The 15,727-nt window shown below is 42.2% G+C and overlaps 1 protein-coding gene across 1 annotated transcript; it reads right to left on the reverse strand.

The window, feature by feature from the left end:
- Positions 1 to 1,552: 1,552 nt before the first annotated feature.
- Positions 1,553 to 14,158, reverse strand: LOC136626197 (glutathione S-transferase omega-1-like). The gene is made up of 7 exons (XM_066601033.1): positions 13,988 to 14,158; positions 13,828 to 13,888; positions 11,506 to 11,614; positions 11,061 to 11,283; positions 9,967 to 10,068; positions 5,209 to 5,315; positions 1,553 to 1,828 (listed from the first exon to the last, which is right to left on the reverse strand). Exons 2-7 carry the CDS (start codon positions 13,856 to 13,858, stop codon positions 1,672 to 1,674), a joined length of 729 nt encoding a protein of 242 aa, XP_066457130.1. The 5' UTR covers positions 13,859 to 13,888; positions 13,988 to 14,158; the 3' UTR covers positions 1,553 to 1,671.
- Between the last annotated feature and the right edge of the window lie 1,569 nt (positions 14,159 to 15,727).

The following is a 15,727-nucleotide window of genomic DNA, read 5'->3' on the forward strand; positions in this document are numbered from 1 at the left end:
GTGAGGTGTCTGCGGTGCTGTGGGCGCTGGGGGGGGGTGAGGTGTCTGCGGTGCAGAGGAAAGGTGTACTTACCGGAGCTTCTGTGTAGTCAAGAGATGGGAGAAACAGCTGTTTGCTGTTTTCTCCGGTAGACTGCACCTCCCGCTGTGACGCTTTCTGCCGACCAGCCAATCAGGCGGCTGTATCGGCGTTCCATTCATTTACAAGAACACGCCTCCACCGATGACGTCAGTCACCTGCTCACGTGACAGGGGGAATGGGCTAATATGAAATTTTGCGTTTCTGCCTCGGGACAACCCCTTTAAGGCGCAAACAGGCTTGGTCACTAAGGGGTTAGGGACCTTTCATATGAGCAGAAAGAATTTGGCCACAAGACGTATCGCAACACATCACAAATTCTGTACCAGAATCCACATGGCTCTGTCCGTATTTTGATGCAAAGTTGAAGAGGACGTAGTTCTGTCACAGTTCTGCATTAAAATCCACATGGAGCCGTGCGGATTTCTACATCGGCAGCTTTACGGCTTAAACAGATGGGTGATATTTTGTCCCGTGATGCGGCTGTGAAAATCATGGCCGCATAACGGGACTAAACAAAACCATTGATTTCAATAGTTTAGTTTCCACTATCGGGATTCCAGCACTATGTGCGAGGAAGATGGTCAGGACCTATCTTCCCACTTTTCTTTTCTAACTTGCACGCAATAGCGAGGAGTTTGAATAATGGAAGGAACCAAACCCCCGGTTCATGCGCTAAACCACTTCATAGTGCGCAAGCGTATTAGCGCATGCTCCCATGTGTTTTTTCCCCCGCTGAATGTTACAGTGCGTCCTGCAGCCAGATACCAGCCTGTATGAGAGACCCCTTATGGTCTCCCTAAGGCTCCAGGGCCCGGTGCAACCACATCCTAAGCATCCACTATAGTTACACCCCTGTGAATATACTCTTAAAGTACCGGTCTCTTTTTTGCAATGCCAGCATAATTTGGATGTATTGTATGTAGTATTTCTGGGGTTTTCTACCATCTTAATATAATTTTAGAATTTCATTCTAGCATTTTATTGGAAATGGAAAAAGTGTAAGCTTTTTAAATTAGGCTTGTCTGCTCATCTGTGAATGAAAGGTTTAGTTCTTGTTCCCAGTTCTGTAGGAAGTAGGGCAATTCTTGCTTAGAAATGAGCATCTTAAGATATTTTAGAGAGCGGTCTTTTAGGTACCCTTTAAGTTCACTCATTAGGTTAAATTGACACAACACATAAAATGTCCGCTGCATACAGTTTAATCGATTCACAGATTTTATCGTCCTTATCCCTAATTTTAGGGTTTTTATGAACGTCATAAACTTTTCTTTAAGGATTGTGTTCCCATCTTGTAATAGTAATTGAGCCAAAAAGGTGAAGATCTGTTAGGCCAAATAAGAATCCTTTTTTTTACAGTTCTATATTGATGGAGAATTGAGAATTGTTAGAGCTGTACTTGCAGATATTCAAAAAAACATAGTTTTTTTATTGAGCTTATGGCATTTTCTTAAGGAAAGATTTGACAAAAGATTTTGAAGAAAAGGAAACTTCTTTTATTTCCTGCAAAAGCCTTTTTTCAATCACAATCTTAAAGGTTTTACGGAACAGACAATGGTATTGAAACCGAGATCACACAGTTATTGATGGGTTTAGTCAAGGCCATAATCAGCCGCATCTATACTGTCCTGAAAATATAGTAGGATAAAGCCCGAATACACATCTGGCTCAATAAAGGTCTCTTTCACAGCTGCATCCTGCAGCATAAGTCTGGTCCAGGCTTCGATACGTGGCGTCTTCTCCAGGTAACTAAACAAGAAAAAAACAGTTGTTTAATTCTTTTTTAGGTTTTTCCACTTTTTTCACATTATAAACCATTAGAAAAAAAATGTATGTGTATATGTATGTATAATATATATATATATATATATATATATATATATATATATATATATATATATATATATATATAAACTTTTTTTTTTTGCATCGTTGCATTCAGAGACCAGCCTTTTTTTTAATCTATCCTTGGACAAAGCTATGTGAGGGCTTGTTTTTTGTATGATGAGCTGTAGTTGTGTTTTGCGATATAGATGACTTTTTAAACACTTACGATCAGGTGCATTGGCCTTACTTTGGAGGCAAAATGAACAGAAAAAGCATTTTGGTTCATTTTTTTTTTTGTTTGCTTTTTTTTTTTTTAAATAGCATTTAATGTGCAGGATAAAAATGTGTTTAATTTATCCTATGGCGATTAGGGATCTAGTAATGCTAAATGAGTGCTTTTCTTATTCATTTTTTAAACAAGATAAGGGCTTAGTCAGACGGGCGTTTTTAGCCGCGATTTGCGCATGCGCATGCGTCCGGCGATTTTTTAAAACCATTGCTTTGCAATGGTATCGGACACATGAGCGCTTTTTATGCGCTCGTCCGATAAATTAGAGAACAGAAATCGCAGATCGCACCTATCTGTGATCTGCGATTCCTGTTCTCTTCTCTATATGCGCTCAGTGGGGCCGGCGGCAGCAGCGCCGACCCCATTGAGAACATATAGAAGACAAATCATTCTTCTCTGCCACAGCTGTAACAGCTGTGGCAGAGAAGAACGATGTTTGCCCATTGAATTCAATGGAGCGGCAATACAGCCGACTCCATTGAAAGCAATGGGCTGCCGGCGTGCGCGGGATGAATTGTCGGGAAGGGGTTAAATATATAACCCCTTCCCTGCAATGCATCCTGAAAAGTGAAAAAATAAAAAAAAAGGATGTACTCACCTGCTCCCGGCAGCCTGAGATCCCCGCGGCCGTCCTGCAGTGGGTGTGAAGGGGGTGTGACTCAGGCTTGCCCCTGATTGGCTCAGTCTGAGCCAATCAGAGGCTGATCTCAGTCACACCCATTCATGAATTCATGAATGGGTGTGACTGAGACTTGCCTCTGATTGGCTCAGCGCTGAGCCAATCAGGGGCAAGCCTGAGTCACACCCCCTTCACACCCACTGCAGGACGGCCGCGGGGATCTCCGGCTGCCAGGAGCAGGTAAGTACATACATTTTTTTTATTTTTTCACTTTTCAGGATGCATTGCAGGGAAGGGGTTATATATTTAACCCCTTCCCGATAATTCATCCCACACTCGCCCGCAGCGCTTGCATTCAATGGAGCCGGCTGTATTGCCAGCTCCATTGAATGCAATGCGCTGGACAGCTTCCGCCCATTTCTAATGAAACGCGGCTAGGAGCAGATTTTCGGGCGATTTTTCGGCGCCGGTCACGTGATTTGCGCATGCGCATCCGTCATGCGATGCGCAAATCGCGTGAAAAAAACGCCCGTGTGACTAAGGCCTAAGGGAAAAGTGTGCAAAAAAAGTGATTTTTTTTTAAACTTTTTTTTTAACGTAGATCTTTTAACTATTTTTTTTAACCTTTTTTATGTCTGTATAGAGGACATGACCCTGTGATCTTATTGCACAGAGAATACACAGCAGTACTTCTGTACTGCAGTGTAATATCTTTATTCATTTACATTGAAAGCCATGGCAGACTTGAAGGTCATTGACTGATATCCAGGTGCCATGGCAACTCCTTTGTCCTCCCAGATTTCATAGTGGAGGGATGATGATGTAACAAATGGAGCGCCATCTCTCAGCTGCCTTAATTCTGTATATGCCGCTATCAGCACCGATCGCAGAGCATATGAAATTAACTACGGCAATTGGGGTTTTCTCTGATCCCCACCATTGCAGCAGGACTCCAGTTTTGGATCACACCAAAGTTCTGCTGCAGATAGTATTCACCATAAAGTAACAATTCTGGAACATCTTATTTTTAGAATTCTATATTGTGTTGTTCCTTTTTTAATCCTTCTGGGCATTACCGTTTACCTTGTCAAGAAGGTGTATATCTATATAAGAGGATTTTACTATGCCCTAGGCCTCATGCACACGGGGCAAATTGAGCAGTGGATTCCGTGTTTGTCAACAGGCATGGGCGTTACGCTGCTCAATGTGCTCATTGATGTGTGTGGAGATTCCTTTCTCCATGCACACCAGTGGATTTTATTTGTGGCCGCTACATGCCGATATAAAATCGCAGCACGCTCTATTTTCCTGTCAACTGAAGTCAATAGAAGCTATCCGATTCCAGCACACCCGCAGCTGTCACTGTCGACATGCCGCGGATCCGCGGGACAGCAGAAGATTAAAAAAGGCACTGCGCATGCGCCGGCAGGCATGCCTGGACGCATCCGCCATGCTGAAGAAAGAAGATCCTGCCACGACGAAGGAGACCTGCGCTGGATCCGGAGAGGTAAGAACCTGTCTTTTAATGCCCATGTCTGCAGTCATGCACAGATTACGCTGCGGGATTCAGCAGCGGAATCCATGCATGCCCCTGTGCATGAGGCCCTACGTTCTCATTTGCTTGTGTTGTGGTACAAAAAGCAATGTTTTCTAGTATTAGTACGCTTGTGTTAATGTGTGATTTTCAGTGTAAGAATTTACTATTGATCCTTTGTTTTATGTAACTGTTTGTTTATACATTTACTACCTCCAAGTGTTGAGCGAAATCTCAGGATGGTGCTGGGTGCAAGTTATTTTATGGTCAATACAAGCGTAAGGCTGGGTTCCCACAGGGCAGAATCCCACCAGAAATCTCGCAGTTTAGCCGCAGCGAAAAAACTCGAGATTTTCCCCGGGAAAGCGCTGCTTCAAAACCTGCGGCACTTAGCCTTGGGTTTTGGAGCAGCTTGGCCTCATGCTTTTCTGTTGCGGCCAGCGCTCCCATAGAGGCCGCAACAGAAAAAAAAATTGACATGCTGCGGACGGGAATCTGCACAGTAAAAAAGCATCTCATGGTCAGTTGAATCCAGATTTATGTTGCACCAGGCTGATGGGAGGGCCAGAAAGTGGTGCAAGCAGAGTGAATCGATGAACCCTTTCTGTCTGATGTCAACAGATCAGGTTAGTGGAGGTGGAGTAATGGTGTGGGGAAGGTTTTTTATTTTGGCACGCCTGGGGACCTCTGAAACATTTGGATGGCTGCCACAACAAATGTCTGCAGCTCTAAAGGCCAAATGTGGTCCAACATGCCATTAGATGGGTCTCTCTAGTAAACTGGTCATTCAGTGTATCATACTGTAACAATACACAGGATGTAGTATAAAAATCATAGCAAAGAGATATTTTCTCTCTTACTCTGTGAAATCAAATAAATGGAGCCATTCAAACCAGGGCCAGATCATGTAATCTAGCATAGAAATGGATTCTCCTCCGAAGTAAAGGGTGTTCTTCTTGGCCAGTTCCTGTAAATTAAAAAAGATGGAATAGAAATGTTATGCTTATAAAATAAAAAGGCAATAGGAGATCCAGGTAAAAATGACTAACATGTTAGATAATCTGTTCACATGTGTGTCATAGCTTGCAGTCAACAGCCTCTGGGTCTGCCATGGCTTGTCATAGGCAGAAATAGTGATAAATACCCTGCATTACAAAAGTCCTGTAGTGCATTATCTGAGCAATCTTGAAATCACAGATTCAAGTCCCCTATGAGGACATAAAAAAATGTAAAAAAAGTGGATGCAGGAATACAGAAAAAGTTTCCAAAAATAAGGGTTTTTCTTGGGCCAAAGGGTACAAACCTAAAAACTAAAGTTTACTTACTGGTTTTCCATGAGCCCATGACAGCACTAGTTAGAGACCGCCTGCCTTCCAGACAGGGAACAGGAACCTCCCAGATCTTTTTAAAGACAGGCTGTCAGGGCTCAAACTCGGGACCTCCTGCACTCCAGTTAGCAGGTCTCTCCACTTAGCCATCCAGCCCTTGGACAGCTCCTTTGGTAACATCTAGCAATGATTCTGTGATTCCTGGTATGTTTCTCTATTCTGATTCCACCTCTGTTCCTGACTAGGCTCACTATGAAAGCCTGGCCCTGCCACTTCCTCAACGCTTTATTATTGTGCTACACAGCCTTAGTCAAGCTCTATTATCACCCAGCTTCTCTGAAAACAACTTGAGACCTTCCGTTATTGACCTCTGGCTTTCCTCTTGACAATGTTACCTGCCTCCTCCTTTGTATTGTGACTTGAGACCTTCTGTTATCGACCCCTAGCTTTCCTCCTGACAATTCTACCTGCCTCCTCCTGTGTACTGCGACCTGAGACCACTTGTAATCAGGGGAGAACCAATCGTGGTTCTCCCCTGATTACTCTCTGGACCTGCACGGCTACTACACCCTCGGCTCCAACCTGGCACTGAAAATGCTACCTTGGCACACCTTTCAGCTCCTCAGTTCTTTAACAAGAACCATGGACTACTTGAGGCCTAGCTCTTCTTATTTACATTTATACTTAACAATTACTACATTTTATTACATAAAGTTAAACTTAAATACAGCAGTATGGGGGAAAATTTGAGGTGCTTTCATTGGTTCAGGGATAACAGATTACCGGTAAGTAACCTTATGTTTCCCTTACACCCATGACAGCACAGGTAAATGATTAAACTGGAGTAATAATTAGGGAGGGTTGATAGCCTGAAGTAAAATTCTACTTATGGCTAATAACTAGAGATGAGCGAGCGTACTCGGAAAAGCACTACTCGCTCGAGTAATGTGCTTTATCCGAGTATCGCTGTGCTCGGGTCTCAAGATTCGGGTGCCGCTGCGGCTGACAGATGAGTCGCAGCGGGGAGCAGGGGAGAGCGGAGCGGGAGAGAGGGAGAGAAAGATCTCCCCTCCGTTCCTCCCTGCTCTCCCCTGCAGCTCCCCGCTCCGTGCCGGCACCCGAATCTTGAGACCCGAGCACAGCGATACTCGGATAAAGCACATTACTCGAGCGAGTAGTGCTTTTCCGAGTACGCTCGCTCATCTCTACTAATAACCCATTGGATTGAAGAAGGACTAATTAAGAAACTCCAAAAGTGATTTGTAGTCTTGAAATATTGACACTACCTTTTGATGATGAAAACTCCCAACCAAATAGATGTTCCAAATTACAGAGCATATAACAGCTTTTTAGACCCCATTGTACTGGTTTCTCTATTGGAACAAATTCCCTATGGTAAATTTGCGAAGTTGTTGGAAAAAAAAACTAAATAAAGTACTGGATGTTTTGTCTGAATCTCCCAATGGTTCAATGAGGTTTTAGAAAAAAAAATTTTTAAGGAAGAAAAAGATTTTTTTCTTCTTCCACATCTACTGTTCTGATCTACATCTACTGTTCTGCTTTGGTACAGCTGTTTACCTGTTGTTCACATGAAAACTTTATGAAGTCATGGTTACTTCAAGGAAACCAAGGAATAAAATATGTATACACATAGAGGAGTGTTAGATTCTGCGCAGACTGCATACACTGATGTCCCTCTGCAGAATGTGCCACCCCTCCCACACTCCTTACTTTTGACCCTTAAAGGTAGTGCCCCTTTTTATTCAAATTTACCCCCAGACTGGAGGTTGCAGCCTCTTCTTAGCCTTAAAGGCATGCTCCATCCCTGGAGTCCATGGCCGCTTTCTTATGTACTCTACAGCCTTTCAGTATATGCACACAGAGGTCAGTTATATTCTCCTCAGTATATACACACAGAGGTCAGTTAGATTCTCCTAAGTATACACACATAGAGATGAGGTAGAGTCTCCTCAGTGTATACATATAAAGGTAAGGCAGATTCTCCTTTCCCTGGGCTTTATGGTTTCTGAGAAAAGAGCTATCTCATGTATCATGGATTTTCGCATAGTTTTTCATAGCTTAGAATTGAATATTGAAGTTGCGACCCCTTTACTTTTCCTATTAAGGTCCTAAAGAATGGTTGTACCAAATTTCAAGTTTGTGCAGTACAGATGTGTAATATTAGTTACATTACATGGGGGGGGGCTCTTACTTTCACGCTTAGAATTGAATAATCAAGTTACGACCCATTTACATTTCCTATTTAGGAGCTAAAGAATGGTTGTGCCAAATTTCAAGCTTGTACAACATTGGGAAGTTAGAGAGCTAGAGTAGGCACATTACACAGGGGGTCCCTTACTTTTGCACTTAGAATTAAATAATCAAGTTGTGACCCCTTTACTTTTCCTATTTAGGACTTAAAGAATAGTTGTGCCAAATGTGTGCAATACAGATGTGTGTTATTAATTATATTACATAGGGGGTCATTTACTTTCGCAGAATTGAATAAACAAGTTGTGACCACTTTATATGTCCTACTCAGGATCAAAACAGTGGTCCTGCAAAATTTCAAGTTTCTACCACACCAGGAAGTTAGAGAATTAAATTAGGTACATAGGGGTAACCAGGAAGATAGAGAATAAGTTCGTCAGTCAGTCAGTCAGTGAGGGCTTCGGAATTAAGCATTAAGAATTTTCCCCTGATGTGGTTTCTCCTGAGAGATTTTTGTCCCAATTGAGTATACCAGTCATTTCCAATTCTTTATTTCACATCAATCCAAATACTAAATATAGAGACTTTACCAAACTTAGATTTATTTTATAGTTACTAGTTGCACATTTACTTTTGGATATATGCATCTTTAATTTTTAACTTTGAATTGTTCTTGTACTTTTTGTTAATGTTTTATAATTCCTACGGATTCACGATTTACCTTTTATGTACTGTCGTGGGGTGCATGCGTCCATAGGCGCCAATGGCCCCTTCACCACATGACACTCCCGAGTGGTTACATGACCGGGGTACGATATGAAGCGCTTCTGGGTTGAACCAAAATGTTTAGCATACGGCGTTGGTCCTATTGGTGTGGCTGCATGTCCAGGCTTGTGCAGGATAACATAGTAGTCGGCCATGTGACCAATGTATCGTGCTTGCCAGCCACGCAGCTTGCATTATTGCGGGATTTTTTGTGGGTGCTATGGGTTTTATATGAATGAGATCCCAAAACTTCAGACCACTAGGAGTATCTCCATATATAACTGGGGAGGGATAATGTTATTCCCCCCTTCCATCACCTTTGCACTCCACCTCTCTCTTCCTTTTCCCTTCCATTGTCACTTTCCACTAAACAAAAGCTATATAACCTATACAATGAGCTTGCGTTGCATTCTACACACACATGTATTGCCACTACATTATGTCTGTCTAGATGTTTCTGTTATATTTGAATTAAGAAAAAATTGGAGTTCCTTGGCTCATTAAGCACCTACTTAGACTTAGAGGGGTCCTATACTTGAACGGACTCCTCTACGAAGTAAGTGGAGCATTTACATACATATTTATTTTCCTACTGTTAACAGATATCAACCAGGAGTGCAATGATTTTATTATCGTTTTGTTGTGTTTATTCGACCGAGGTAATTCTTCATCCTGTGGGTTCCCCTCTTTGATGCTCTGTAGGGATTGGTGTATTGGATTCATAACTAGGCCTTCCTGAACCAGCAGTGTGGATACCTGTCACTTGACGGGCGTTCCACACCAGGTCAGTCCCCCTTACAACTGTTAATTTGATAAAACCTCCATTTATTGGAGCACTTTCCATAAACTTATTATTATTTTAACCCCCCAACAGGGTCTCTAACAAACCAGATTAAATAGTTGCACATGAAACATAATTAACTTTAATATTTCCCTTAACCCTTTCCAATCCACTGTCTGACGTCTGAAGACATTATGATTTAAGGCTGTACAGCTTCGATGTTGGAAGACGTCCGTCAGGGTTCTCTTCTTGTATATTGCCAGCCCGTCTGCTGTGGGAGCCTATCCAACTTGTCACCTCATGCAGTACTGACTTTAGCCAGCAGATACTGCTGTTGTATAATGACAGAAAACGAGTAAGCCCCCTAGGAAAACCAGGATACAAATTGGATTGGAAAGGGTTAATAAACAAGGCTGATTCTTTCATCCTTTCCACCTACCAAGCTCACCATGCTTTATAATTATGAACGGAAGCGACATTTTATGGTCTTACATGTCACAAAGATATCCAGCTTAACAATTATAAGACGTTACCTCTTCAAATATTTGAAATTTCTCAAAAAGCTTTGACTGTAACTCAGTGATATCCTCATTTTTATTCTTGGCTTGCAGGATCATAATCATTATGGACGCAACCTGTAGTAAAACAGACAGATGTTATACAGTTGGACTTTTTGTATGTGTGCAATTATATTAGAAATCAGGGGCATAACTATAGTGGTTACGGAAGGGGTGGTTGCACCCGGGCCCAGAAGCCTTCAGGGGGACCATAAGGTCTCTCTTCCCCATATGAGTCAAGCACTATAAATGAAGCATTATATTGAGGATCCCTGTTGTAGGTTTTGCATGGGGCCCAACAGCTGCAAGTTTCACCTTCAGTCACTCTAGTTATTTGGCCAGTATGTTAGTCTCTGTTCACATCTACTATTTTGTCATCAATAGTATTTTCGTGGAATGGCTAATAAAATGGCTGCCTTTGGGGGAAGAGATCAAGTTAGAAACAACCTCAGGGCCAGGGTCCAACCTCTGAGAAACACAATTAAATTTGGATTTTCACACTTATGAGTCTACGATTAAACAATCAACAGTGGTGGCACTCCTCTGGTATAAGCTTATGTGGTAGGCAAAATGGCAGACTCTTACAATGGCACAACTAAGAAGGTCTGATGGAAAATAATGCATCATTTCGAGACGCTTCCATATCTTATGCCATTTTTATGTAGTATGTTTTTTTTGTTGTTGGAATAAACGGTCATTTCATTAAATATACCATTGCCTTGGATTGAAATACTTCCCTCGGTTTGGAAGTCTCTATTGGCACAGAATCTTGAATGTTTTTTCTTCAAGTCATGAGTATCTTCAGGTAGAAGATCCCCCACAGACGTAAGTGAACAACATTCTTTTACCTTGCATTTGATATCACCCTGATAAGGAGCACAAGATCCCTCTTTAACTATATCTTTTTGCAGGTCCTAACTTTGAGAAAACTAACATAATGATAGGTGCCAAGTAGCCTGTGACCACCACTGTCAAAGAATACACGCCTTGCAGCTCACTTGACACCAAAGTCGGACTTGTAAGTTTACCGAATACTCTTCCTATCAACTTGAAATCTCCAAAGTTCTCACCATTTTGAAATGTTCCAGAAGCATCTTCTGTTGTGCTTTTGCATAGGGATCTGCTGGGGTCAACTTATTCCCAGGATAGGCTTCATCCAGGTAATCACAGATGATTGGAGATTCATAGATTATTTTACCATCATGGGTTTCTAGAAAAGGAACCAATCCCAGAGGACTCTTCTCAAAAAGCCATTCCGGCTTGCTCTTTAGATTAATGTTAACGACTTCATGTCTGGACAGAACAAAAGGAAAATCAATCATGCTTCTAATCACATGTGTCGGGTCACCAAGAAGGCAGAATAGAAGAATATATTGAGAAAGTAATTTTTAATTGCTCCCTGGTTTCTCCTCCATTTTCACCTTGAGGTCAGAGAATATTGTAATAGCTTACTAACAATAAAAAAAACCCTAACACAAACTTGTAGTTTCCTTCATTCATAAATAAGAAGCCTACTTGATTCCTTTGAAAATCAAGACAAGCCGGGCTCTTCGGACATAAGGGGATAATCTCATGCTATAGAGTCGAATTACACCTTCTGGTACCGGCCCTGGGGCTGGGCTGCCTGAAACAAAATGTATTCATTTAGTACAAAGATAACAGAAAAGTAGATCATACACAAGTCTAGAGACGGAACCCAAGTGACAACTGCAATTATGACCTATAAATTTGCCTTCATAAGTTGTGATTTCCTTTCATCCTTCCAAAATAAACCAGTTTAGTTATTTTTCAAGTCTATGGGTGAAAAAAAAACACAATGTCCTAAAATGCATGCAAACAGATTGCCCCTCCTGCAGGACATTGACCCAGTGTGCTGTTAAAGATATGTAATGCCCCTGGCCATGCTTGTTGGACCATATGTTCATGGTCAGGTGCACCCTGCCACTGCAAGCATTCTTCAACGCCAGGGACACATCACTCATGTGGCAGGGCAGGGAGGGCTTTTTTGGCAAAGAAATGGTGGCTGAGCATCTGGTACAGTGGATTAGTATAGAGCATCATGCTGTGGAAGATGTTTGTGTCCACTAGCCTAAAGGGAAGCATTTCCATCACCAGCTGCTGTGCTCTGCTTGCGTTCAGGCTCTGTACTCGTAGATGGTTGGGGTGGTAATTTTTTTTCTTTACGCTTCCATAGCTGGGGGATGGAGGGCTGGCTGCTGACCTTGGGATACCAGAATCAGAGGATCTTTGTCCTCTGTTTGTACTTTTTGTTTACAGGAGACCACTGGTCGTTACATACCGTATGTAACAATATAATACGGAAAACTCAGAACTTTGAAAGATATGTGATAACAGAAACAGAGTAACTTTTGGTAGACTGAGTTGAGGCACTGCAGTGCATTGAATACTCTGCCGACTATTTAACCCACACTAGAGAACTGTGTTTCTGTTGGCATATACACTTTCAGTATCCCCCACACTATACAGCAATTACTGTCTGCTATGCTGAGCTGGTAACACTGTGCCAATATTATATATGGCTGGGCATGTGATGCTGGCATCCAACAAACGTATTGCCAATATGCAACTCGGAGGACACTTTTATTGGCATCATCAAGGTCCTCAGCCTGCTGATTGGCTGAAAGCTGACCTACTTTAGCATACATTATGGGAAAGTTGATTTTCCTGCAACTTTCACCAAAAATTGGGTGGGGCTGATCCAATCCAATTTTGTAAAAATTGGTCTGATTTTATCACCTGGCCAATCATGATGAGCAACACTATTCAGAACCTTAGAAATTTCTTGTGATGTCCATCCACTTGCATTAGAGTACCAAGAACACGTTCCCCACATGATTTCTCCAAATCTACCAGACTGAACTGTTGACATGTGACTGGAAGGGTTCATCAATTCATGCTGCTAAATTCTGACCCTTCTATCAGCATGGTGCAACAGACATCTGGTTTCATCTGATCAGTGATCCGATTTTTGTGCTCTCTTGCCCACCGGAGTCTCACCTTTCTGTTTCTTTTTGACAACAATGGTGCTGGAACTGGTTGTCAGTTGCTATAGTCCATCTGTGCTAAGGAATGGCAAGTTGTGTACCTCCAGTTTGGCAGAATGATTCCTGACATCCTCCTCTGACCCCTTTCTCGACGAATTGTTTACATCCACAGGATCCCTTTTCCCTAGTTTTTCCCCACTCACACCATTCTCAGTATACTCTGTAAGACTGCCCTTTTTGCCCAAAGCACCCAATCAAAGTTTTACTGTCAGACAGTTTTGCTAAGTGAGGACAGAAAAGTTTTTTTCTGCCATAGTCATCACTAGGAGGATATGTGTCAAAATGGCTGTCAACAAAGACAGGAGAGCTTTTGTGTCCCTTATTTTTACGTCTACCAATCTGTTATTTGTGTTCAACCTCATTTTTTAACAAAGTTTGGTGAAGATCCACGCAGTGGGTGAACAAATCATAAGTAGTACTCCTGTTTTAAGGAAAAAGATTGCATCTGTAGGCGAAAATCATCAGTCCGTCCACCAGTAAGCGTGGAAACAGCGGAGAGCGTCCGTGCAAGTTTCACACAAAGTCCTCAGAAATCCATCATTAGAGCAAGCAGAGATGGTTTCATGGAATCTTTAGTGTTTAGTAGTGAAGTCGCCTTCCATCTTTCGGGCACAGTTACCAAACGTAACAGATAAATTGGCCGTGCAGTGGTGACAATAGTGAACTTCTTCCTTGGCCTTCACGTGCCCCAGACTTTACACCTTGTGATGGTTTCCTCTGGGGGAGTCATTAAGAATGAGAGCAACATGCTCCTTTAAAATCTCACACTTACCTTTGGCCAAACTCCTCTGTGATCGGCTCATTCTGCTGCAGACGATCTGTCACTGGAGATCCTTGTATAAGAAGCACAGAGTACATATATATACAGTATGTACACCAGTGTATACAGTGCAACTGAGCTGAGTGTATATTGTATAAGCAGCCTGACATACCAGTTGGAAGCCGCCCGTCCTGTAATATGTATCTAAGTGTCTATACCCGTTCCCTCCCCTACCAGTTAGAGATAAACCATTAACAGACAGCTCCTCTGGGCGGAGATTTGTACAGAGATTATTACATAACAACCTCATGTGGTTGAATACAGTGAAGGATATAGTATTAGCCCTCCCTCACACAGGCATCTGCAAAAACGCTGCTTTTTTCAACACTGCGTTGACTGCGTTTTTAGCTGAAAACGCAGCCAAGGAAGCTGATAATGCTGATAACTCACAAGAAACGCCCCAAAACAGTCACATGACCACACAGGGGCCATTTTAGAGAGCTCCTTTCAGTGCTAGCTTTGGTTTTGCAAAAAGGAAGGAATGGTGGAAAAAAGGACAGAAAGACAGAAAAAAGGACGGAAGGATGGAAAAAAGGAAGAATGGATAAAAGGACGGCAGGGTAGAAAAAAGGATAGCAGGACGGAAAAAAGGACGGAAAAAAGGATCGAAAGACGGAAGAACGGAGAGATGGAAGGATGGCAAAAAGGATGGAAAAAGGGGGGGAAAGCTGGAAAGATGGAAAAAAGGATGGAAGGATGGAAAAAAGGACAGAGAGACGGAAGGACAGAAAAAAGAATGGAAGGACAGAAAAAAGTACAGAGAGACGGAAGGACGGTAAAAAGTACGGAGAGACGGAAGGACTGAAAAAAGTACGGAGAGACGGAAGGATGGAAAGACGGAAGGACAGAAAAAAGGACGGAAAGACGGAAGGACAGAAAAAAGGACGGAAAAAATGATGGAAGGACGGAAAGTAGAACGGAAAAAAGGATTGAAATAAGGACGGAAAAAAGGATGGAAAGACGGAAGAATGGAAAAAAGGACAAAAAGACGGAAGGACAGAAAAAAGTACGGAAAGACGGAAGGATGGAAAGACGGACAAAAAGGATGGAAGAATGGAAAAAAGGTAAGAGGAAAAGAAAGACGGAAGGATGGAAAAAAAGACGGAAGAGCGGAAAAAAGGACAGAGGGAAAGAAGGACGGAAAAAAGAACAGCAAAAAGGGAAGGACAGAAAAACGGATGGAAAGACTGAAGGACAGAAAGAAGGATGGAAAAAGGACAGAAAAAAGGATGGAATAAAGGACGGAAAGATGGGAGGACGGTAAAAAGACAGAAAAAAGGACGGAAAGATGGAAAAAAGGATGGAAAGAAGAACGGCAAAAACGAGGGAAGGACAGAGAAACGGATGGAAAGATGGAAGGACAGAGAGACAGAAGGATTGAAAAAAGGATGGAAAGACGGAAAAAAGGATGGAACCACAGGAAAAAGGACAGAAAAATGAACGGATAGACGGAAAAAGGGATGGAAGGACGGAAAAAAAGATGGAAGGATGGAAAAAGGATGGAAGGATGGAAAAAAGGACGGAGAGATGAAAAAAAGGATGGAAGGATGGAAAAAAAGATGGAAGGGCAGAAAAACGGATTGAAAGACTGAAGGACAGAAAGACGAAAAAAGGATAAAAGGATGGAAAAAAGGAAAGAGGAAAAGAAGGACGGTAAGACGGAAGGCCGGAAAAAAGGATAGAAGAATGGAAAAAAAGATGGAAAGATGGGAGGACGGAAAAAAGGATAGAAAATAGGATGGAAAGACGGAAGGGTAGAAAAAAGGATGGAAGGACAAAAGGAAGGATGGAAAAAAGGATGGAAGGACAAAAAAAAGGACGGAAAGATGGAAGGATGGTAAAAAAGAATGGA

This window comes from Eleutherodactylus coqui, chromosome 4 (assembly GCF_035609145.1).
Source record: "Eleutherodactylus coqui strain aEleCoq1 chromosome 4, aEleCoq1.hap1, whole genome shotgun sequence".
NCBI classification, from domain to species: domain Eukaryota; kingdom Metazoa; phylum Chordata; class Amphibia; order Anura; family Eleutherodactylidae; genus Eleutherodactylus; species Eleutherodactylus coqui.